The sequence below is a fragment of the Muntiacus reevesi genome, chromosome 1 (genome assembly GCF_963930625.1).
Source record: "Muntiacus reevesi chromosome 1, mMunRee1.1, whole genome shotgun sequence".
In the NCBI taxonomy this organism is placed as follows: domain Eukaryota; kingdom Metazoa; phylum Chordata; class Mammalia; order Artiodactyla; family Cervidae; genus Muntiacus; species Muntiacus reevesi.
This window is the reverse complement of record NC_089249.1, coordinates 73,742,029-73,768,365: the sequence shown is the minus strand read 5'-3', so window position 1 is coordinate 73,768,365 and position 26,337 is coordinate 73,742,029. Positions and strand designations below refer to the sequence as shown.

The window sequence follows — 26,337 nt, the reverse complement described above, 5'->3', positions numbered from 1 at the left end:
CCTCCAGTTCCCTGACCCCATATTAGGTAAAATATCCACCCTATTACCCATCCTGTTGCATCCTAACCAGTCACCTAATGCCACCATTCCAGTAGGGATTTTCTTTCTTGAGGTTGTAAAAATTGACCACTAGCCTTCAAAAGCCTTTCTATTCTCCCTTGAGCAGACCAGCTGCTCTAATCGTGTCACCCAGTCTAATAAACCTTATTCTCCTCTCATTCTGCCTCATGTCCAGAAATTCTTTTCCAGCCCATGCATGAACCGTGACATATATATCTAGGTATCCAATCTTTAAGTGACTTTATGTTTCATGTGTATTTTGTAAACCACACACAGCTGGATTTATTTTTAATCCACATTGAAAAAAAAAAAATCTCCTGTTCATTTATGTACCTATTTTACATATATATTTTAGCTTGATTCTTCTGTCTTACTTCATTAGAATTTGTAACCCTTAGTATATGCTTTCTTCTCCTTTCTTGTCAGTTTCTTTAAAAATCATTATCTTCTTTTTAAGAATATGTGCCTTAGAGAATTCTCATATTCTCTGGTCCCCCCAAACTCCAGCCCTACTATGTTGACATACTTCCTGCATTCTCTTCGTTTGTTCTGGCTTTACTTATTTATAAGACGTCTAATGAAGGCATTTGCTCACCCTTATTTGTTTATTTTTCTGGTTGCCAATATTTTTTAGATTTATTTCTTTTCTTATTGAAAAGCTCTTCCCAAACAGTTGTTGATAAGGGCCTTTGTGTTGCAAAACTAGTGAAACTTTGAATATTGAGAATTGTTTTGTTTTGTTTAGCTGTGTTAAAATGCATACCATAAAATTAACCATTTTTAAACACAGGCATATCTCATTTTATTGTGATTCACTTTATTGCACTTGGAAGATATTGTGTTTTTACAAATTGCGGGTCCATGGCAACCCAAGTTCTAGTAAGTCTATCCACACCATTTCTCAATGCCATTATATTTAAATTAAGGTATGTTTGGGCTTCCCTTGTGAATCAGCTGGTAAAGAATCCACCTGCAATGCAGGATACCTGGGCTTGATCCCGGGGTTAGAAAGATCCCCTGGAGAAGGGAAAGGCTACCCACTCCAGTATTCTGGCCTGGAGAATTCCATGAACTGTATAGTCCATCGTGTTGCAAAGAGTCAGACACAACTGAACAACTTTCACTTCACTTCACTTCAAGGCCAGTTTACTGTTTTTTAAAAATAATATAATGCTTAAAAAATAATGTAAAGCTATTTTTACAGTAAATCACAGTATAATGTAGACATAACTCTTATATGCACTGGGAAACCAAATGGAAAAAAAAAAAAAAATCATGTCACTTGCTTTATTACAGTCATCCAAAAACAAACACACAATATACCAGGGTACACTTGTATACAATTCAAGAGTGTTAAGTATGTTGACTTTGTGCAGCTAACCTCCAGAACTCTTTTCATCTTGCAAAACAGAAACTCTATACCAATTAGGCAATATTCCTTCATTCCACCTCCCCCAAGATTCTGGCAAATACCAGAAAGCACTAATTTCTGAGTGTAATCATACACCATTTGCCATTCCGTGGCTGATGTATTTCACTTAACATCAGGTTCCCAAAATTCCTCCATGTTATAGTATGTCAGAATGTCCTTCTTTTTAAGGTAAAGTTATTTTCCATTGTATGTGTATATGACATTTTGTTTATTAATTCATCTATTAATGCACACATATTGTTTTAACCTTTTGGCTACTGTGAATAATACTGCAATGAACATGGGTGTGTAAATATTTTTTTAAGATTGTACTTTGACTTCTTGGGGTATATGGATATATACCTAGAAGTGGAATTACTGGATCATAAAAATTTTATTTTTAAGTTTTTGAGGACTCTCCATACTGTTTTCCATACAACTGTACTGTGGAGCCTTGTACTAAGGTCACAGGATAAAAATCTCTGACTAAGCCCCATAGCAGCTGTGCCATGAGCCTCCGTATCTAAACCAGCCGGTTTCCTGTCCCCACATTATATAAAATATCCACCCATCCATCCTATAGCATCCTAACCAATCACCTAATGCCACCATTCCAGTAGGAATTTTTTTTCTTTCTTGAGGCTATAAAAATGGGCTGCAAGCCTGTGAAAGGGTACAGCTCTTCCTAGAGACAGCTCTCTGTTCTAATATCATCTCCCACTCTAATGAACTTTATTCCCTTCTCATTCCAACCCACACGTGGCCCACGACATGTACTCTTTTACATTCCCACTGATAGAGCACAAGGATTCCATTTTCTCCACATCCTCATCAACAATAATTATTTTCTATTTTCTTTATATATATATACATATATATATAGTAGTCATTCTAATGAGTGTGGTGTGGTAATTCATTGTGTTTTAATTTGCATAATGATTATTGTTATTGAATACTTTCTCATGTGCTTATTGATCGTTCATATAGCATCTTTAGAGAAAGATTTATTTCAAATTTTTCATATATTTTCTAACCAACTTGTTTGATTTTTTCATTGAATTGTAAGAATTTTTACATATCTGGATATTAATCCCTTTATAGACATACAATTTGCAAATACTTTTAAAAATTTTATATGCTTTCTTTTCACTCTGTTGACTGCTTACTTTAACACATAGAAGTTTTTAATTTTGATGTCCTCCAATTTATCTATTTTTTTGTTTGTTTTTGACTATATATTGGATGTCACATCAAAGAAACCATTGCCAAATCCAATATCATGAAACTTTCCCCAATGTTTTCTTCTGAGAGTTTCATAGCTACAACTCATGTTTGGATCCTTGATCAACTTGAGTTAATTTTTGTATATGATGTAAAGTATTCAGTTTAAATCTTTTGCAGGTGAATATACTTATTACTCAACATCATTTAAAAAAATAAAACTGTCCTTTCTTAATTAAATGATCTTGATAACTGTGTCAAAAATAATTTGACCATATATGTAAGAGTTTATTTTTGTGCTGTCTGTTTTATTCCATTGATCTGTTCCATGTATGTCTTTATACCAATACCACACTGTTTTGATTAAAATTAGGAAGTGGGAGACCACCAAATTTGATATTCCTTCCCAAAATTGTCTAGGTTACTTGGAGTTCTTAGATATTCTGTATAAATTTTAGGATGAATTTTTCTCTATCTACAAGAAAAGAAAAATGACATTGGTATTTTGGTAGGGATTATATTGACTCTGTAGATCACTTTGTATAGAATTAACACCTTAACAATACTAAGTCTTCCAATCAATGAACACATGATATCTTGCTGGGGTCCAGCCCCAGCAGGATTCAGGGGGGTACCCTCAGGTTGAATGGCATCGGTGAGAGAAGACACGTGAGACCAGCCTTAATAGGGCCAAATCTGCGAGGGAGAGAGAGAGAAAGAGAGAGAGAGACAGAGTGACCAGATGGGGGTTGCAGCCGAAGTCTGGCAGAGTCTGGCAATCCTTTATTTTTTACCATGGCAAGTTAGTACATTTCTAAGGGAAAGATAGTTTAATATTACGTCAGCTTGTCCTTCATGAAACCAGGGTGTTTTCTGCATACTTCTTTGTTTATGAGGGTCTTGTACATTATCTTCTGGCCTTGGGGCCTATTAACATTTATGCAAGTCAAGTGAATGTAAACCTATTTCCTGTTTCTATGGTGACCTTAACTGAAAGGTAGCAGTCTCATAGGGCAACGGTACAGAGTAGAAGTATAACCTTGTTAACACAAAAGTTAATCCTTCTGCAGAACTTGTCAGTTTCATTTATCTAAGAAGTTTACCCCAGACTGACTCTGGGGCTTCAGTGAGGCAGCCTCTGCCTAAGCACTCCTGGCTGACAATTAGCAACCATCTTATGGATACCACACCAGGGCTAACCTCTTATTTCTCTAGATCTTTAACTATACTAACAATGGTTTCTATAACAAAACCTTAGCACATTAAGAGCAAAAACACAGCAAGCAAATGTTAACCCAATAACCACCTTTAGAATAATTTTTCTGACATTTTCTAATAGGGCTTCCTCACTCCCCAAAGGGCTCTATGTCTGTTAGGGCCTTTATATGATCAGGTTCTTTATGCTATCTTATGATTAGGGTATTATAAGCAATCATGTATATTAGTACCTAAGGGCATAAATGCATTTGGCTAACAAACTACCAGCAAAGGAGTTTAAATTAAAACATTCCTTTCACCCTGGATAATCTCATAAAATACCACCACCTGGGAAACTTATTGATTAAAGTTCTAAATTGATTCTTATTTGGAAAGAGATCTATTGAGGCAGGCATCAGAAAGACAGATATCATCTTTAAGGTGAGCGCCTAGGGCAGCTTTTTGAAACCCCTGAAAACCTGATCCGCCTTGCCTGTCAGGTTTTCTCCTCGTGACCTTGTCATGGGTAGGGTCTCGTGTGTTGGCTCCCAGGAATATCTTTCCAAGTATTTGTGACTTTGATTCATTTCAGAAGCAGTTTGTAGCTATCAGTATACATGTCTTTTGTCTTCTAAACTATGTTTATTTCTAACTATTTCACTTGTTTTTAAGCCATCATAAATTGTATTGTTAATTTATTTTTCAGATTGCTATTGTGTAAAAATATACTGATTTCTGCATGTTTTCTTGTCCTGAAAATTTGCTGAATTCATTTATTAGGTCTAATAGTGAATTTTTTTGTTTGTTTGTTTTTTTGCATGTGGATATCTACAATCCCCAACACAATTTGTGAAAGAGACTATGTTTTATGTATATTCTTGGCACTGTCATCAAAAATCAGTTGACTCAGTTAACTATATATTCATGGGTTTATTTCTGTGTCTCTATTCCCATTTTTCTGTATGTCTGCCTTTATGCCAGTACCATACTGTTTTACATATTAGTACAGTTTGTAATCTGTACTAATTTTGAATTCTGGAAATGTGATACTTCCAGCTTTATTTTTCTTTTTCAAAATAGTTTTGGCTATTCTGAGTCTTCTGAGATTTCATATACATTTTAGGATTTTTTTTTTAAGTTTTTGTGAAAGATGCAATTGAGATTTTGATGTAGATCTCATTGAATCTGCAGGCAATTTTGAGTAGTATGGACAATCAATGAACACAGGATATATTTCCATTTATTTGTTTCTCCTTTAATTTCTTTCTTCAATATTTGCAGGTTTTAGTGTACAAGTGTTTTGTGTACTTGGATAAGTTTATTCCTAAGCATTTTATTCATTTCAATGCTATTATACTGAGACTGTTTTCTCAATTTCCTTTTGAAACCCTTCGACTGTGGTTCAGGAGCTCTGAAGAGCTCCAGTACCATAGTACTTTATATCTCAGCACAAAGAATACAGTGAGAGCAAAGTGATAGATAAGATGTGATTTATTAGAATAAGGCACGTGTGAGACTTTCTCCAAGCTAGGCTTCAACAGTACATGAACTGAGAACTTCCAGATGTACAAGTTGGATTTAGAAAAGGCAGAGGAGCCAGAGATTAAATTGCCAACATCCATTGGATCATAGAAAAATCAAGAGCATTCTAGAAAAAAACATCTACTTCTGCTTCATTGACTATGTGGAAATCTTTGACTGTGTGGATCATAAGAAACTGTGGAAAATTCTTCAAGAGATGGGAATACCAGACCACCTCACTTGCCTCCTGAGAAAGGAGATCTGTATGCAGATCAAGAAGCAACAGTTAGAACCAGACTTGGAACAATGGACTTGTTCCAAATTTCAAAATTAGTAGATATATATTGCCACCCTGCTTATTTAACTTATATGCTGAGTACATCATGTGAAATACTGGACTGGTTGAAGCACAAACTGGAATCAAGACTGCTGGGAGAAATATCAATAACCTCAGATATGCAGATGACACCACCCTTATGGCAGAAAGCAAAGAGGAACTAAAAAGTCTCTTGATGAAAGTGAAAAAGGAGGATGAAAAAGCTGGCTTAAAACTCAATATTCAAAAAACAAAGATCATGGCATCCAGTCCCATCACTTCATGGTAAATAGATGGGGAAAGAGTGGAAACATTGAGACACTTTATTTTCTTGGGTTCCAAAATCACTGCAGATGGTGACTGCAGCCATGAAATTAAAAGACTCTTGCTCCTTGCAAGAAAAACTATGACCAACCTAGACAACATATTAAAAAGCAGAGACATCACTTTGCTAGCAAAGGTTCATCTAATCAAAGCTATGATTTTTCCAGTAGTCATGTATGGATGTGAGAGTTGGACCATAAAGAAAGTTGAGTGCCAAAGAATTGATGCTTTTGAATTGTGGTGTCAGAGAAGACTCTTGAGAGTCCCTTGGATAGCAAGGAGATCAAACCAGTCCATCCTCAAGGAGATCAAACCAGTCAATTCTAAAGGAAATCAGTCCTGAATATTCATTGGAAGGACTGATGCTAAAGCTGAAGCTCCCATACTTTGTCCACTGATGCAAAGAACTGACTCATTGGAAAAGACCCTGATGCTGGGAAATATTGAAGGCAGGAGGACAAGGGAACGACAAAGAATGACATGGTTGGATGGCATCACTGACTTGATAGACATGAGTTTAAGCAAGCCCCAGGAGTTGGTAATGGACAGAGAAGCCTGGTGGGCTATAGTCCATGGAGTTGCAAAGAGTCAGACACTACTGTGCAACTGAACTGAGCTGAGATTTACAAGGGGCTTTCTTGGTGGTTCAGGTGGTAAAGAATCTGCCAGCAATGTGGGAGATCCAGGTTTGATTCCTGAGTTGGGAAGCTCCCCAGGAGAGGGGAATGACTACTCACTCCAGTATTCTTGTCTGGAGAATTCCATGGACAGAGGACCCTGGTGGGCTACAGTCCATGGGGTGGCAAAGAGTTGGACACAACTGAGCAGATGGGCAAGAAATCCCACACCTGTAGTGGGCTACTGTTTTTTGTTTTTCCATTTATCTTTATTAGTTGAAAGCTAATTACTTTACAATATTGTAGTGATTTATGCCATACATTGACATGAATCAGCCATGGATTTACATGTGTTCCCCATCCTGATCCCCCCTCCCGCCTCCCTCCCCATCCCATCCCTCTGGGTCTTCCCAGTGCACCAACCCTGAACACTTGTCTTATGCATCCAACCTGGGCTGGCGATCTGTTTCACCCTTGATAGTATACTTGTTTCAATGCTGTTCTTTCAGAGCATCCCACCCTCGCCTTCTCCCACAGAATCCAATAGTCTGTTTTGTACATCTGTGTCTCTTTTTTCTGTTTTGCATATAGGATTATCGTTACCATCTTTCTAAATTCCATATATATGCGTTAGTATACTGTATTGGTCTTTATCTTTCTGGCTTACTTCACTCTGTATAATGGGCTCCAGTTTCATCCATCTCATTAGAACTGATTCAAATGAATTCTTTTTAATGGCTGAGTAATATTCCATGGTGTATATGTACCACAGCTTCCTTATCCATTCATCTGCTGATGGGCATCTAGGTTGCTTCCATGTCCTGGCAATTATAAACAGTGCTGCGATGAACATTGGAGCGCACGTGTCTCTTTCAGATTTAGTTTCTTTGGTGTGTATGCCCAGGAGTGGGATTACTGGTTCATATGGCAGTTCTATTTCCAGTTTTTTAAGGAACCTCCACACTGTTCTCCATAGTAGCTGTACTAGTTTGCATTCCCACCAGCAGTGTAAGAGGTTTCCCTTTTCTCCACACCCTCTCCAGCATTTATTGCTTGTAGACTTTTGGATAGCAGCCGTCCTGACTGGCATGTAATGGTACCTCGTTCTGGTTTTGATTTGCATGTCTCTGATATGAGTGACGTTGAGCATCTGTGTTTGTTAGCCATCTGTATGTCTTCTTTGGAGAAATGTCTGTTTAGTTCTTTGGCCCATTTTTTTATTGGGTCATTAACTTTTCTGGAATTGAGCTGCAGGAGTTGCTTGTATATTTTTGAGATTAATCCTTTGTCTGTTGTTTCATTTGCTATTATTTTCTCCCAGTCTGAGGACTGTCTTTTCACCTTGCTTATAGTTTCCTTTGCTGTGCAAAAGTTTTAAGTTTCATTAGGTCCCATTTGTTTATTTTTGCTTTTATTTCCAATATTCTGGAGGTGGGTCATAGAGGATCCTGCTGTGATTTATGTTGGAGAGTATTTTGCCTATGTTCTCTTCTAGGAGTTTTATAGTTTCTGGTCTTACATTTAGATCTTTAATCCATTTTGAGTTTATTTTTGTGTAAGATGTTAGAAGGTGTTCTAGTTTCATTCTTTTACAAGTGGTTGACCAGTTTTCCCAACACCACTTGTTAAAGAGGTTGTCTTTTTTTCATTGTATATCTTTGCCTCCTTTGTCGAAGATAAGGTGTCCATAGGTTCGTGGATTTATCTCTGGGTTTTCTATTCTGTTCCATTGATCTATATTTCTGTGGTGGACTACAGTTTTATAATCAAAGGAGAGGTGGGCAGGGAGAGAAGAACTTCTTTGTCTTTCTTGAGTAGATATCATGTTTCCATCATGGACTGCTCTTCCAGGTTGGGCAAAGGAGGTTTCTCCCTACATAGTCAAACTAGGTCGGTCCACAAATTACTGCTTTTTATGTGTGCAAAGAGCATGTCTTAAGGATCGCTAACTTATTGAGCTCACTGGGAAGTAGGTGGGTCTCATACCACCATTGTTTTATTGTTTGGGGGCATGTCTTAACACTTTAGTTGCATGGTTATGTTGCTAAGCAAGTTTGATTGGTTTTGTGGTTAAGCAAGCCTGCTTTCTTGAGTAAATCATTAACTTACAGGGGTCTCTGATTTTTTTGTTATAATCTCCTAGTGGGATTACCTATTTAATCACCTTTTTTGTCCCTTCACTTTGTCCCTATCACTTTTTGGATGGTTCATTCTTATTATGTGAAAAAGAGCAACTGAAATCTGTGTGTTAACTTTGTATCCTTTAACTTGACTGAATTTGTTTATTTTTGCTAAGATTTTGGTGGAGTCTTTAAAGTTTTCTACACATAGGCTCATCTGCAAACACAGGTAATTTTCTGGCTTCCTTTTTAATATGAATGGATTCTTTCTTTTTTCTTAATTGCTCTGGCTAGGACTTCCAGTGATATATTGATGAGAAGTAGTAAGAATGGGCAATCTTCTCTTGTTCCTGAACTTAGAGAAATGCTTTCAGCTTTTGAGCACTAAGCTTGAAGTTTAGCCATGGGATGGCAATATATGCCTTTATTATACTGAAGTGGTTTTCTTCCATACACAATTTGTTGAAAATTCATGAAAAGGTATTGAATATTCAATAAATTTCTGCATTTATTGAAATGATAATATGATTTTTGTCCTTTTTTCTCTTAATGTATGTTAACAAACTTATCAATTGTCATATGGTAAAACTTCCTTGCCTTCTTGACTTAAATTCCACCAAGTGATGCTCTATGATACTTTCAATGTGCTATTGTATTGTTTATTGTATTATTGAGGATTTTTGCATCAATATTTGTCAGGATATTGATGTGTCAGTTTCTTTTCTGTCTAGTTTTTCTATCAGGGTAATATTAAGAGATTTTAAATTTTTATTCAACTTCTTTATCTGTCATTAATGTTCAGATTTTCTATTTTTTAATGATTAAGTCTGGGAGGGTTGTCTATTTCTAGGAATTTATCCTTTCACTTATGTTATACAGATTTTGGTGTACAATTGTTCATATTAGCCTCAGGACCCTTTTTATTTCTGTGACATCAGTTGTAATGTCCTCTTTTCATTAATAATCTTATTTATTTGAGTCTTCTCTTTTTTCTTAGTCTAGCTAAAAGTTGGTTAATTTTATCTCTTCAAAATATAACTTATTTTAATTAATTTTCTCTTGTTTTCTAATATCTATTTTGTTTATCCTACCATTTTTCCTTTCTATTGTCTTTGGATTTTGGATAGTTTATTCTTTCTCCTTTTTCTAGTTCCTTGAGGTGTCAACTTAGGTTGTTGATTTGAGAGCTTTCTTATTTGTAAGGGTTTGTATCTGTAAATTTTTCTCTTAGAGCTGCTTTCACTGCATCCAGTGAAATGATATTTTGTGCTTTTTTCTCTAAATGTTTCATAATTTTTCTTGTGATTTCTTTTTTGATTGATTGCTTGTTTGAAAGTGTGCTGTTTGATTCTCCATACATGGATTTCTGCAAAGTCATTGTCATTTCTTTTCTGCTACTGATTTCTAGTTTTATTCCATTTTGATTGGAAAATACATATTATTTCAAACAAATTTTATTAATACTTATTTTGTGGTCTAATTTATTGTGTACTCTGGACAGTGTTCCATGTGCACTTGAGAAAACTGTCTTTTCTACTGTTGTTGGGAGGAGTGTTCTGTGTATATTTCTTAGGCCTGATTTGTCTGTAATGCTGTGTCATTATTGATCTTCTGTCTGGTATAAATCATTATTGAAAGTAGGGTGTTGAAGTTCAGTATTATTACTTTAGAGCAGTCTATTGCTTCCTTCAAATTTGTTAATATTTGCTCCCTGTGTTTAGATATTCTGATGTTTGAAGCATACATTTTATAATTATTGTATCTTCTTGGTGAATCGACCCACTTATCACTATACAATATCTTTCATTGTTTTTTGTAGCAATTTTTAATCTTAAACTTAACCTTGTCTGATATTAACATAGACACCTCTGCTGCTTTTTGCTGTTTTATTACTGCATGGAATGTCTTTTTTCCATCCTTTCCATTTCGACCTATGTATGCCCTCATATCTATAACTGCTTCCACATCTAAATTGGATCTATTGTAGACTGCATGGTTGAATATTGATTTTTCAAAATTTATACTGCCAATAATGCTTTTCAATATTTTAAATATTTTAACTTAATCCATTAGTTTAATCCATTTATATTTAAGCTAATTGCTTATAAATAAGGACTTAACAATTGCTATTGTGTTATTTGCTTTCTATATGTCTTAAAATGTCTTTGAATCTCATTTAGTACTCCCTTACTGTTTTCCCTTGTGTTTAGATGAATTTTTGTAGTGATGTATTTTGATTCTCTTCTCACTTCCTTTTGTGTATGTTCAATAGTTATTTTCTTTGTAGTCACCATGTGGATTACAAAAAACAATCATCAATGTTATAGCAATCTATTTTCAACTGATAAAAACTTAATTTTAATCACATACAAAAGCTCTACATCTTTTGAGCTCCATACCACTCGTATATTTATGCAATTGATGTCACAAATATATATATTTATATGTTTTACATACATAAAGCATATAAATACTTTATATATATATCTTTATATACATTAACACAGATTTATAATTTTTATGCTTTTACCTTTTAAACCCTAAAATAATTAAAAACATAGAGTTACAGTCTTAAATTGTTATAATACAAGCTTTAATATTTGTCCAATATATTTACTTCAGCAGAGAAATTTATATTTTTGTATGGGTTTGAATAACTGTGTGGTACCCTTGGTTTCAGTTTGAAAAACTCCTTTTAGTATGTTTTTTGTAGGGAAGGTCTGGTAGTAGTGAATTTCTTCAGTTTGCATCTATCTGAATAGTCCTGACTTTCTCAATCATTTATGAAGACAGATTCGTAAGATATAGAATTCTTGAGTGACAGATTTTTCCTTCAACACTTTATAGATCATCCCACTACCATCAGGCCTGTAAGGCTTATGCTGAGAAATCTGCTGATAATTTTATTTAAGCTGTCTTGTAAGTGATAAGTTTCATTTTACTTCTGCTCAAGATTGTCTTTGACTATCCAGACTCATCAAGAAAAAAGGGGAGAAAAATCAAATCAACAAAGTTAGAAATGAAAAAGGAGAGGTTACAACAGACAACATGGAAATACAAAGGATCAAGAGATTATAAGCAACTATATGTTAATAAAATGGACAACCTAGAAGAAATGGACAGATTCTTAGAACAGTTCAACCTCCCAAGACTGAACCATGAAGAAGTGGAAAATAAGAATAAGTCAATTACAAACACTGAAATTAAAATTGCGATCAAAAATCTCCTCCAAAACAAAGCCTGAGGCCGGATGGCTTCACAAGGGAATTATATCAAATATTTAGAGAAGAAACAATGCCTGTTTTTCTGAAACTCTTCCCCAAAAAAATGTAGAGGAAGGAATACTTCCAGACTCATTCCACAAGGCCACAATCACCCTGATACCAAAATCAGGCACGCAGAACACACAAAAAGAAAATTACAGGCCAATATCACTGGTGAACACAGACGCAAAAATCTTCAACAAAATTCTAGGAGACAGAATTCAACAACACGTAAAAAGTTCATGCATCATGATCAAGTTGGGTTTATTTCAGGGATGCAAGGATTCTTCAGTACGTACAAATCAATCAATGTGATACACCATATTAACAAACTGAAAGGTAAAAGCTATATGATAATCTCAATAGATGCAGAAAGAGCCTTGAACAAAATTCAGCACTCACTTATGAAAAACACGCTTTAAAAACTTGGCATAGCGTGAACCTACCCCAACATAGTAAAGGCCATATATGATAAACCGACAGCAAACATTATTCTCAATTGTGAAAAACTAAAAGCATTCCCTCTAAGATCAGGAGCAAGACAAGGGTGTTCACTATCACCACTATTACTCAACATAGTTTTGGAAGTCCTATCTATGGCAATTAGAGAAGAAAAAGAAATGAAAGGAATCCAGATCAGAAAAGAAGAAATAAAACTCTCACTGTTTGCAGATGATATGATACTATATGTAGAAAACCCAAAAGAACCTATCAGAAAATTACTAGAGCTATGAATTCAGAATCAGCAAAGTCGTGGGATACAAGGTCAATATACAGAAATCACTTCCATTCTTATACACTAACAATGAAAGATCAAAAAGAGGAATTAAGGAATCAATCACATTCATCACTGCAATAAAAAGAATAAAATATCTAGGAATAAACCTACCTAAGGAGACAAAAGAATTGTATACAGAGAACTATAAGACACTGATGAAAGAAATCAAAGGTAACATAAACAGATGGAGAGCTACTCCATGTTCCTGGGTAGGAAGAATCAATATTGTGAAAATGACTATACTACCAAATGCAATCTGCAGATTCAATGTGATCCCTATCAAAATGGCATTTTTCATAGAACTAGAACAAAAAAATTTCACGATTTATATGGAAACACAAAAGACCCCAAATAGCCAAAGCAGTCTTGAGAAAGAAGAATGGAGCTGGAGAAATCAACCTTCCTGATTTCAGACTATACTACAAAGCTACAATCATCAAGACAGTATGGTACTGACACAAAAATAGAAATATAGACCAATGGAACAAGATAGAGTTCAGTTCAGTTCATTGCTTGGTCATGTCCAACTCTTTGTGACTCCATGAACCACAGCACACCAGGCCTCCCTGTCCATCACCAAGTCCCGGAGTTCACCCAAACTCATGTCCATTGAGTCGGTGATGCCATCCAACCATCTCATCCTCTGTTGTCCCCTTCTCCTCCTGTCCTCAATCTTTCCCAGCATCAGGGTCTTTTCAAATGAGTCAGCTCTTTGCATCAGATGGTCAAAGTATTGGAGTTTCAGCTTCAACATCAGTCCTTCCAATGAACACCCAGGACTGATCTCCTTTAGGAACAAGATAGAGAGTCCAGAGATAAATCCACACATATACGGGCACCTTATTTTTGACAAATGAGGCAAGAATATACAATGGGGCAAAGATAACCTCTTATATAAGGGGTGCTGGGAAAACGACACCTACATGGAAAAAAAATGAAATTAGAATATTTCCTAAAGCCATACACAAAAATAAACTCAAAATGGATTAAAGGCCTAAATGTAAGACCAGAAGTTATAAAACTCTCAAAGGAAAACATAGGGAGAACACTCAGTGACATAAATCAAAGCAAGATCTTCCATGACCCACCGTCTAGAGTAATGGAAATAAAAATAAACAAGTGGGATTTAATTAAGCTTAAAGATTTTGCAGAGCAAAGGAAACTACAAACAAGGTGAAAAGACAACCCTCAGAATTGGAGAAGATAATGGCAACAACTGACAAGGAATTAATTTTTGAAATATATAAGCAGCTGCTATAACTCAATACCGGGGGGGTTGGGTGGGGGGGGAAACATCGAGAAGTGGGAAAAAGACCTAAACAGACATTTCTCCAAAGAAGACATACAGATGGATCACAAACACATGAAATGCTGTTTAACATCACTATTAGAGAAATGCAAACCAAAATCACAGTGAGATACCACCTCACACCAGTCAGAATCATCATCATCAAAAAGTCTATAAACAGTAAATAAATGCTGGATAGGGTGTGGAGAAAAGGGAACCCTCTTGCATTGCTAGTGGGAACATAAATTGATGCAGCCACTATGGAAGATTGTATGAAGATTCCTTTAAAAACTAGGAATAATACTACCATATGACCCAGCAATCCCATTCCTAGGCATATACCCTGAGGAAACCAAAACTGAAAAAGACATATGTATCCCAATGTTCATTGCAGTATTTCAGACCCTGATGCTGGGAAAGATTGAAAGAGGAGAAGGGGTGACAGAGGATGAGATGACTGGATGGCATCACCAACTCAATGGGCATGAGTTTGAGAAAGCTCTGGGAGCTGGTGATCAACAAGGAAGCCTGGTGTGCTGCAATCCATGGGGTCACAAAGAGTCAGACACAACTGAGCAACTGAGCTAAACTGAACTGAATTATGACCACAAGTCTGTTTACCATCATTACAATACTGTTTACTCCCAATTTTACCCACCCTACAATCTCTTTTCCCTCTAGTAGCCATTAAACTATTCTCCTTATCTATATGTTTGTTTTTGATGGTTTGTTCAGATTTCACATATGAATGAAATCATACAGTATTTTTCTTTTCTGGTCTAAAGCAATTCACTTAGAATAACACCTTCAAGATTCATCCTTGTTACAAATGGCAGGATTCTATACTTCTTTATGGCCCAGTAGAATTCTACTGAGTATATGTAACCCACATTCTTTATTTTTTATACATACATCATTAAAAACATAGACCATTTCATATCTTGACTTTTGTAAATAACGTTGCAATGAACATAGGATTGCATCTATCTTTTCAGGTAAGTGTTTTGACTGTCCTTTGGATAATACCCAGAAGTTAAATACCTGGGTCATATGATTATTCTGTTCTTATTTTAGTTTTTTGAGGAAATTTCAGTTTTCTGGAGTAGATACACTATTTATAGATTCATCAACAGTGTATTAGGGTTCGCTTTTCTCCACGTACGCTCCAGTATTCATTCATTCTTACTTTTTTGATAATAGTCTTTATAACAAATAACTGTGAAGTGATAAGTGGTTTTGATTTGCATTTCTCTTATAACTAGTGATATTCAACATCTTTTCACAGGCCTGTTGGCCATCTGTATATCTTCTTTGGAAAACTGTCCATTCAGATTCTCTATTAATTATTTCACAAAGTTCTTTCATTCCTGTTGTTGTTGAGTTGCATCAGTTCACTTCAATTCAGTTACTCAGTCATGTCTGACTCTTTGCGATCCCATGGACTGCAACACACCAGGTCTCCCTGTCCATCGCCAACTCCCCAAGTATACTCAAACTAATGTCCATTGAGTCAATGATGCCATCAAGCCATCTCATTCTCTGTCTTCCTCTTCTCCTCCAGCCTTCAATCTTTCCCAGCATCAGGGTCTTTTCAAATGAGTCAGTTCTTTGCATCAGGTGGCCAAAGTATTGGAGTTTCAGCTTCAGCATCAGTCCTTCCAACAAATATTCAGGACTGATTTCCTTTAGGGTGGACAGGTTGGAGCTCCTTGCTGTCCAAGGGAATCTCAAGAGTCTTCTCCAACACCACAGTTCAAAAGTGTCATTTCTCAGGCACTCAGCTTTCTTTATGGTCCAAATTTCACGTCCATACATGACTACTGGAAAAACCACAGCTTTGACTAAATGTACCTTTGTTGGCAAAGTAATGGCTCTCCCTTTTAATATTCTGTCTGTGTTGGTCATAACTTTTCTTCCAAAAAGCAAGCATCTTTTAATTTCCTAGCTGTAGCTATACATCTGCAGTGATTCGGGAGCCCCCAAAAATAAAGTCTCTCACTGTTTCAATTTTTTCCCCATCTGTTTTCCATGAAGTGATGAGACCAGATGCCATGAACTTAGTTTTCTGAATGCTGAGTTTTAAGCTAACTTTTTCACTCTCTTCTTTCACTTTCATAGTTCATGCATGTATTGCTGAAGCCTGGCTCAGAGAAATTTGAGCATTACTAGTGTGTGAGATGAGCGCAATTGCGTGGTAGTTTGAGCAATCTTAGGCATTGCCTTTCTTTGGGATTTAAATGAAAACTGACCTTCTCCAGCCCTTTGGCCACTGCTGAGTTTTCCAAATTTGCTGACATATTGAGTGCAGCACTTTCACAGCATCATTTTCAGGATTTGAAATAGCTCAACTGGAATGCCATCACCTCTATTAGCTTTGTTTGTAGTGATGCTTCCTAAGGTCCACTTGACTTTACATTCAAGGATGTCTGGCTCTAGATAAGTGTGAGTGATCATATCATCGTGATTATCTGGGTCATGAAGTTTTTTTTGTACAGTTCTTCTGTGTATTCTTGCCACCTCTTCTTAATATCCTCTGCTTCTGTTAAGTCCATACCATTTCTGTCCTTTATTGAACCCATCTTTGCATGAAATCTTCCCTTGGTATTTCAAATTTTCTTGAAGAGAACTCTAGTTGTTCCCATTCTATTGTTTTCCTCTATTTCTTTGTAATGATCACTGAGGAAGGCTTTCTTATCTCTGCTTTCTATTCTTTGGAACTCTGCATTCAAATGGAAATATCTTTCCTTTTCTCCTTTGCTTCTCGCTTCTCTTCTTTTCACAGTTATTTGTAAGGCCTTCTCAGACAGGCATTTTGCTTTTTTGCATTGCTTTTTCTTGGAGATGGTCTTGATTACTGTCTCCTGTATAATTTCATGAACTTCTGTCCATAGTTGATCAGGCACTCTGTCTATCAGATCTAGTCCCTTAAATCTATTTCTCACTTCCACTGCATAGTCATAAGGGATTTGATTTACATCATACCTGAATGGTCTAGTGGTTTTCCCCACTTTCTTCAATTTCAGTCTGAATTTGGCAATATTCATGATCTGAGCCATAATCAGCTGCCGGTCTTTTTTTTTTTTTTTTTTTTTTTTTGCTAACTGTAGAGAGCTTCTCCATCTTTGGCTGCAAAGCTTATAATCAATCTGATTTCAGTCTTGACCATCTGGTGACGTCCATGTGTAGAGTCTTCTCTTGGGTTGTAGGAAGAGGGTGACTACTATGACCAGCTGGTTTTAGAAAAGGCTGAGGAACCAGAGATCAAGTTGCCAACATCTGCTGGATCATTGAAAAAGCAAGAGAGTTCAAAAAAAAAACACCTATTTCTGCTTTATTGACGATGCCAAAGCCTTTGACTGTGTGAATCACAAAAAATTGTGAAAAATTCTGAAAGAGATGGGAATACCAGACCACCTGACCTGCCTTTCAAGAAACCTGTATGCAGTTCAGGAAGCAACAGTTAGAACTGGACATGGAACAACAGGCTGATTTCAACTAGGTAAAGGAGTACATCAAGGCGTTATATTGTCACCCTGTTTATTTAACTTACATGCAGAGTACATCATGAGAAATGCTGGCCTGGATGAAGCACAAGCTGGAATCAAGATTGTTGGGAGAAACAGCGATAACTTCAGTTATGCAGATGACACCACCCTTATGGCAGAAAGTGAAGAACAAAAGAGCCTCTTGATGAAAGTGAAAGAGGAGAGTGAAAAGTGGGCTTAAAGCTCAACATTCAGAAAACAAAGATCATGGCATCCGGTCCCATCACTTCATGGCAAATAGATGGGGAAACAGTGGAAACAGTGGCTGACTTTATTTTTCTGGGCTCCAAAATCACTGCAGATGGCGATCACAGCTATGAAATTAAAAGACGCTTACTCCTTGGAAGAAAAGTTATGACGAAACTAGATAGCATATTAAAATGCAGAGAAATTGTTTTGTCAACAAAGGTCCATCTAGTCAAGGCTATGGTTTTTCCAGTAGTCATGTGTGGATGTGAGAGTTGAAATATAAATAACGTTGAGTGCTGAAGAATTGATGCTTTTGAACTGTGGTGTTGGAGAAGACTCTTGAGGGCTCCTTGGACTGCAAGGAGACCCAACCAGTCCATCTTAAAGGAGATTGGTCCTGGGTGTTCATTGGAAGGACTGATGTTGAAGCTGAAGCTCCAATATTTTGGCCACCTGATGCGAAGAGCTGACTCATTTGAAAAGACCCTGATGCTGGGAAAGATTGAGGGCAGGAGGAGAAGGGGACGGCAGAAGACGAGATGGCTGAGTGGCATCACTGACTCAATGGACATGGATTTCGGTGGACTCTGGGAGTTGGTGATGGACGGGGAGGTCTGGCGTGCTGCGTTTCATGGGGTCGAAAGAGTCGGACCACTGAGCGACTGAATTGAACTGAACTGAACTTTCATCAAGAGAATCTTTAGTTCTTCCTCGCTTTCTGCCATAAGGGTGGTGTCATCTGCATGTCTGAGGTTATTGATATTTCTCTCAGCAATTTTGATTCCAGCTTGTGTTTCATCCCACTCAGTGTTTCTCATCATGTACTCCACATATAAGTTAAGTAAGCAGCGTGACAATATACAGCTTTAACATACTCCTTTCCCTATTTGGAACCAGTCTGTTGTTCCACATCCAGTTCTAACTGTTGCTTCTTGACCTACATATAGATTTCTCAAGAGGCAGGTCAGGTGGTCTGGGGTTCCCATCTCTTTCAGGATTTTCCACAGTTTGCTGTGATCCACACAGTCAAAGGCTTTGGCATAGTCAATTAAGCATAAGTAGATGTTTTTGTTTGGTTAGTGTTCTGTGATTGTAGTTTTCATTCTATCTGCCCTCTGATAGACAAGAATAAACGCTTGTGGAAGCTTCCTGATGGGTGGAACTGTCCTTGGGGGAATCTGGGTCTTATTCTGAATTACTGGACCATGCTCAGTAAATCTTTAGCCCAATTTTCTGTTGATGGGTGGGGCTGTGTTCCCTCCCTGTAGTTTGGCCTGAGGTGAAACTATGGTAGGAGTAATGGTGGCCTCCTTCGCAAGTCTCTTCTGGGGTCACTGCTCCTTTCTCCTGGGTCCTGGTGCACACAACATTTTGTCTGTGCCCTCCAAAGTTCTGTTTCCACAGTCCTGTGGAAGTTCTGTAATCAAATCTACTGGTCTTCGAAGTCAAATTCCCTGGGAGTTCTCAGTCCCGTTGCTGGATCCTCAGGTTGGGGAAACTGTTGTGGGCCTTAGAAGCTTGTAACAGTGTGAAAAGTACTTTTATATAATTGTTCTATATCTTGTGGGTCATCTACTCAGTGGCTCAATGATGGGGTTAATGGCGACCTCCTCCAAGAGGATTTATGCCACAGGCTTCACCTTCCAGGTCTGCTGCGGCCCGAGCCCCTGTCCCCACAGCAGGACACTGCTGATCTGTGCCTCCACAGGAGACACTCATTTACACAAAGGCAGATCTGGCTCAGTCTCTTGTGGCATCTCTGGGTTCTAGCATGCACAATGTTTTGTTTGAGCCCTACAAGCATCTCTGGTGTGTATGGGTTTAATTCTAAACATGATTTTTGTCCCTCCTACCACCTCATGTGAAGCGTTGACTCATTGAAAAAGACCCTGATGCTGGGAGGGATTGGGGGCAGGAGGAGAAGGGGACGACAGAGGATGAGATGGCTGGATGGCATCACCGACTCGATGGGTATGAGTTTGAGTAAACCCCAGAAATTGGTGATGGACAGGGAGGCCTGGCGTGCCGCGATTCATAGGGTTGCAAAGAGTCGGACATGACTGAGTGACTGAACTGAACTGAACCATCTTGTTAGGACTTCTCCTTAAACCATGGACATGGGGTATCTTTTTTTGGTGAGGTCCAACATTCTCCTGTCAGTGGTTGTTCAGCAGTGAGTTGCAATTTTGGAGTTCTCACAGGAGAAGATGAGCACATATCCTTCTACCTCACCACCTTGAGAATCCTCCTGTATGGAACTCTGCGCCCCTCCATACTAACTGCTTCAGTCATGTCTGTAAAAGATTCTCACCAGTCTGATTCACCTGGAGTCTGGGTTCTAGATGAATCTCTTCTTTGAAAGCAATGAGGTAGTGGAGGGCCCCAAGGGTCTTGTCACAGTCAAGTGGTAGTAGCCCAAGGTAGAATGGGGACCCTCTACATAGCAGCAGCCACCCTTGACCCTGGTATCACAGAGGAAAAGAGACTTAGCACAAGTTTAAAAATGGTTTCCTAAAAGGAGTGCTGTGTAATAAGACTTAGATTAAGATACATGTATGTGTGTGTGTGTTAGTCACTCAGTTGTGTCTGACTCTTTGTGACCCCATGGACTATAGCACACCAGGCTCCTCTGTCCATAGAGCTCCCCTGGTGAGCAAACTGGAATGGGTTTTCATTCCCTTCTGCAGGGGATCTTCCCTACCCTGGGACTGAACCTGGGTCTCCTGCATTGCAGGCAGGTTCTTTACCATCTGAGCCACTAGGGAAGCTCATAAGTATACCTGTACCTATAATCATTGTCCTATATCTTCTATTTATGCTTTCACAAGCATCTTTCCTTATAAGAGGTAGTTACTATGTTCTCAAAAAATGTAAAAGTGTATGTAGGTTTTCTGTTGCATAAACAATGAATAGGAAGACTACAGTCTTTGAAATTAATGATAATATACTGAATGTAAGTATAGTGTGGAATGGAGAATGACAGCAAATCACAAGCATGGAGGGAGATAAATTTTATCCTTTTGGTTTGACTGAGAACAAACCAGAGGTCAAAGCTGATACCTGAAATTTATGTTTTCATCAGAGTGGGAAATGGATAAAGTTTGCTTCAGATAGGTCATTTTTTCAGAAAGGCAAACAATTTGGCTTAGGTTTTGGGAAACTAGATCACTGTTTTACACATATACCAGATACCAGGAGGCATGAGAATTTAAACAATTCTTTTGTACTCATATTTTAAGTAGGAGATTTTTTTTTTATTTTTTTTTTGGCCAGGCTGCATAGCAAGCAGGATCTTAGTTCCCTGACCAGGGATTGAACTTGTTTCCCCTATAGTGGGAGCATGGAGTCTTAACCACTGGACCACCAAAGAATCACAGTGGGATAATTTATATATATATATATATATATATATATATATATATATATATATATAAATTAAGAAAATCACATTTTGATAGGCTTCAGAGGATATGAAGCCTTGGTTAAAAGTGAAAAGATTTGTAGAAATTAGTATGACAGGGAAGTGATGTCACCTAGCATTCAAAAGTGGGGTCATGAAATAAATCAGACCTGGTTTGAGTCTTGGCTTTTGCTCACTAGTTACATGATATTGGGGAAATAGTTTAAATGGATCTCTCTAAAATAAAGGAACTCTCTACTTCATAGATATGATTTAAAAGTTAAATGAGATAATGCATGTGCATTACTTATTACAGTTCTGGCACATTGAGAAACCAGTAGATAGTATTATTCTTAGCAAAATAAAGAAATTGAGAGTGCCTAAGAGAAAATGTCATATGTAAATACTCAGAAGTGTGAAACAGCCTAATGAGTTCTGTACAAATTAAATTTTGGTAGATAGAGAAGTGTGAAGGAAAATGAGGCTAGAGAGAAGTATATGGAGCCAAATAATGAGTGATCTTTAGTCTTTAGAAAATGAAAACTTCAGTGTTGTTGAGGTCCTTTAATGGACCGGAACCTGGTGATCTGGAATAGAGGATAAGAAAGTGGAAGAAGGAAAGAGGCTAATATTCCCTGGGTTTCGCAGCCGGTCTTCGCGCTCCAGGGAATCAGCCAGAAATAGAGAGAGAGAAAGAAGGACACGGAAACCCAAGTCTCTGGTGGAGCGAGAGTGTTTTATGGAATTCTGTAAGAGTATATATACCATATTACAAGGTAGCTTCTTCAGATAAAGATCAAAAGACTTGACTTTGCAAGTTACCGAGGAAACAAAGAGCAATTGAGTCCATAAGGCCAAAAGGCAATCCATATCAAAAGAGGGTCGTAAATAATCCCTTTCACCAAATGGAAAAGCTAATGAAGGAAGTCCTATGCAAGCATCCCATCTCTATGATCTCAGTCCTGGGAGCTTCTTGTCAGCTCCTCTCTCCCTTGATAGGTACTGATAAGGAACAGAGGGCTCAAGAGAGATAGGAAACAGCACACAGGAATCCTACTGCTAAACATTCCCTGTCAATTCCCTCTATTTTATTATATTTGTAGAAAAGGTCCTGACCACTTGAGTTTGTTTAGTTTTAACAATTTTTGCAAAAAGGCAACGGCAAACAGCAAATGTAATTGCCAAGACAATCTCCAGAATTACAGTTCCAGATCCGACGCTGTGGGTGATGCTTTGAAACCATCCTCGTGGGTCTAGCCCAGATAATTGATCAGCTAGTTGTTCAGCTAAAATTTTCAGATTGGTGGATGAGGGCAGACTTTTAGAAAAGGTTTCAAAGATTTCTTTTTGCAATAATTGTACATTCAGAGAGGCATTGTCATGTATATTTTGTAAATGAAATTTGATTTGCTCCCAGTTATAAGTACTATGATTGAATTGAACAGGAGTAACACAGAATTGAGTAGAATTCCAATCACATTTTAGTATCACTTGTTTTTGTACATCTATTAATTGATCTCCAACCAATTTGATGGTTGTTTTTAGTTCCTGTATTTCATCTTGAATATCTTCATCTATCTGAGCCTCAGTGGCCCACATAGTATGAGCATCTTTAGTCCAATTTTGGACAAAATTATGTGATTGAATTGAGGTTTGTAAAGCAAAGCCAGTGACGGCAGCAGTGGTGCAAATATTTATTAATCCCAAAATGCCAAAAATCAGCCATCCAATGTAAAAGGTCGGGTATGTTGAGGCATGCCCCGGGAAAAAGTGCCGCAGACAAGTTCCGGAGGCTGGCTAAACTTCCAGGCACCGCCCCCCCCCCCCCCCCCCCCCCCCCCCGCAGCCTGGTCCGATCAGGAACCGACACAGAGCCCTTGGACACCCACCGCCGCTGTAGCCCGCGCTTTCTTCCTTATATAGAAAGACCTGGCCTGGACGCCGGCCCGGGCTATAAAACCTCTCCCCACCTCTCCTTCCTCGCAGACTCCCTTTGTCTCCTCGCTCACCTGCCCCTCCCCGGGAGATCTGCCCGAGAGCGCCCGCCCATTAAAGGCCTTTTACCACCGGTCCTTAGAGGTGGCTCTTTCTTCCCGCGGCGTTTTCTAACACAATGAATCATGTAAATCATCGGAGTAATTTAGTAAGTAATCGGGAAGCAAGCCTGGCCATGGGACCTTCTTCCCAGGGCCTTTGGAGATTTACTGGTAACCACAAATTACGTTGAGATCTAAGAATCAAAAGGGATTCGTTTCTTATGGAAGTAGAAGAGTTAAGACAGGTATACAATTTGAAATTTATACAAGTTAAAGAACGTAAAGTCTTAATGAATTGTAAGTTTCCTATGGCTAAAACAAAAGGAAGGGGAATACAAGGTTGTATGAAATATGATTGATTATAGCGAAAGAAATAATTACAATGACTACGACTGGTTCCTGTGAAATGTCCGTCCGGTCCAAGATCCAAGTTCTTCGGTGCTTGCAGCAAGTTTCCATATGTCCCATTGTTCAGGCCCAATTTGTTTATCGAGGACGATCCGAGGATAAGGGGATGCCATTCCACCTTCAAACAAGCCAAAAAGTTCTTTGTAATGTTCCATTGTAGTGTTAGTAACCTTCCAAGCCACCTGAGTAGCATAATCACACACAGTGCTGCTAATATCATCTGAGCAGTTAGACAACCACATACCATGGGTTACCCAATCAACAATGGTGTGGCTAGCCACAAATAGTTTTCCTGATTTGGCTTGACATTTGTCCCAATGAACAGGAGTATACTTAAAGTTCTTATACGTAAACCCTTTACATATTGTTCTTTGTTCTATCCCTAACTCTTTCCCTAAAGTTTCAGTAGTATAAACATGGTTCACATACAAAGAAAGGGCAGTAAATAATCCAAGCAATGCCCGAAGGTCTTCTTTGGAGGCAGGACGAGTTTGTCTGCTGACGTTTATGCATAATTCCTCTGGGCCCAGGCACAGTGGAAGGACTTCATAGCCTAAAGAAATGTTAATTAGTTTTTCCTCCTCCCCAGGGTGTGAGGGCTCCTTCACATTCCAGGGAGGGGGCATATTGGTGGAGTCATTGGTTGATACGATCAGTCTATTCTCTGTCCATTCTACAACCTGCAATAAAGGGGGGTTAGGTAAGTAAGCCCAGTAAGACTGATAAGTTAACCGGCCAGAGCAGGGGTCACAGGTCAGCAGAGCAAGCATAGAGATAAGAAGGTTTTCTGGACTCCGAGGCATTACCTGTTGAGAAACCAGATTTTCAGCTTGATTAGTAAGGGTTTTTAATCTGTCCCCAAGAGGGGAGGTCATAAGGTTGATGTCGCCAAGGGCGGTGCTTCCTGGAGATCTTTAGAGCGGACAGGGCCCATATTGGAATTTCTTCCTCCTAGGGTTTTTGTTGTTTCATCTCCATTTTGAATGCCGGAGACCCACTTGGGTCGAATCTTCCAAAGAGGAAGCCATGAGTTCGTTGGATCCATCTGGGGCAATACAAGCATACCCCTTTCCCTGTAAGGTTAATTTCCCAGATTTCCATTGTTTATTGAACCCGTCTTGATACCAAATGGACAGAGGGAGAAAAGTGTCCTTCAATTCTTCAAGATGTTTTTCTGCCCTTGTCAAGCTATCTCCTTTTGGTAAGTTTTAAAAATTTAAAACAAATAAAGCTGTATTAAAATAGTTATAGGTTTAGAAAATATCTTATGTTGGAATCTAGTAGCGTTTGCTTTAGAAAGGGAAAATATCAATGTCCCAGTGTATTCTGCCTATTTAAATTTTTTTATTTGCAATTTTAGTGTGTGAGGTGAATAAGAGCATATAATTCTTTTTGCTGAGCAGAATGGAATTTGGTGTAAAAAACTTTATATTCTTTGAGAGACCAGAATGAGGCGTTAGCGTTCTTAGTCCCTTCTATATAGAAAACTTCCGCTTGAGGTTTTGGCTGTGATCTGACGATGCGAGAAATAATACATTCAGTATTTTTGAAGAAATTCCATAGCTCGTTAGAAAGATAATGAAATGAAATTTCTCCAAAATATTCCAGAAAAGCTATTTGGAAATCAGTAGAAGTTTGTAAGGCATTCTCAAATTGAAATTTATTGACAGGTATCACAATTTTATGGGGATCGAACCAATTAGAGTTTTAGTCCTATTTCTTCCATTGATAGTGATTAGAGCAATTAAATCAAGGTAGGGTGTAAGTGACTTTATTCCTCTAAAATGGGTATAGATCCATTCTATTGGGTGTTCTTGTTGGGCAAGAAGTCCTGTGGGAGAATGAAGAGAGGGGAATACAGATAGTTCTAAAGGTAAATCTAGTCTAATGTGAGTGAGAAATTGCTTTTGTAATTTATTTTGTACCAAATAGAGTGCCTCTTGAGAAAGTGCTCAGGGGCTATTTAAATCAAGATCTCCTTTCAAAGTATTAAATAGATTCAGCTCAGTTCAGTTCAGTCACTCAATCATGTCCGACTGTTTGCAACCCCATGAATCGCACCACACCAGGCCTCCCTGTTCATAGCCAACTCCCGGAGTTCACTCAAACTCATGTCCATCGAGTCAGTGATGCCATCCTGCCATCTCATCCTTGGTCGTCCCCTTCTCCTCCTGACCAAAATCCCTCCCAGCATCAGGGTCTTTTCCAATGAATCAATTCTTCGCATCAGGTGGCCAAAGTATTGGAGTTTCAGCTTCAGCATTAGTCCTTCCAATGAACACCCAGGACTGATCTCCTTTAGGATGGGCTGGTTGGATATCCTTGCAGTCCAAGGGACTCGCTCAAGAGTCTTCTCCAACACCACAGTTCAAAAGCATAAATTCTTCGGCGCTCAGTTTTCTTCACAGTCCAACTCTCACATCCATACATGACCACTGGAGAAACCATAGCCTTGACTAGATGGACCTTTGTTGGCAAAGTAATGTCTCTGCTTTTTAACATGCTATCTAGGTTGGTCATAACTTTCCTTCCAAGGAGTAGGCGTCTTTTAATTTCATGGTTGCAGTCACCATCTGCAGTGATTTTGGAGCCCTAAAGAGTAGTCTGACACTTTTCCCCCTGTTTCCCCATCTATTTCCCATG

General features: G+C 38.2%; 2 protein-coding genes across 2 annotated transcripts in view; both read right to left on the bottom strand.

Moving 5' to 3' along the window:
- Positions 1-23,672: 23,672 nt before the first annotated feature.
- LOC136172864 (endogenous retrovirus group K member 25 Env polyprotein-like) lies at positions 23,673-24,569 on the bottom strand. The gene has a single exon (XM_065942087.1). The coding sequence runs from the start codon at positions 24,567-24,569 to the stop codon at positions 23,673-23,675; it is 897 nt and encodes a 298-aa protein (XP_065798159.1).
- LOC136172705 (interferon-inducible protein AIM2-like) overlaps positions 24,566-26,337 on the bottom strand; it is a 57,734-nt gene continuing 55,962 nt past the window's right edge. The window contains 1 exon segment of the mRNA XM_065942074.1: positions 24,566-24,739. Coding sequence (XP_065798146.1) covers positions 24,566-24,739 — 174 coding nt within the window.

Excerpts from the sequence above, each read along its gene's own strand:
- LOC136172864 (XM_065942087.1), bottom strand. The coding sequence starts at position 24,569 with ATGACCTCCCCTCTTGGGGACAGATTAAAAACCCTTACTAATCAAGCT.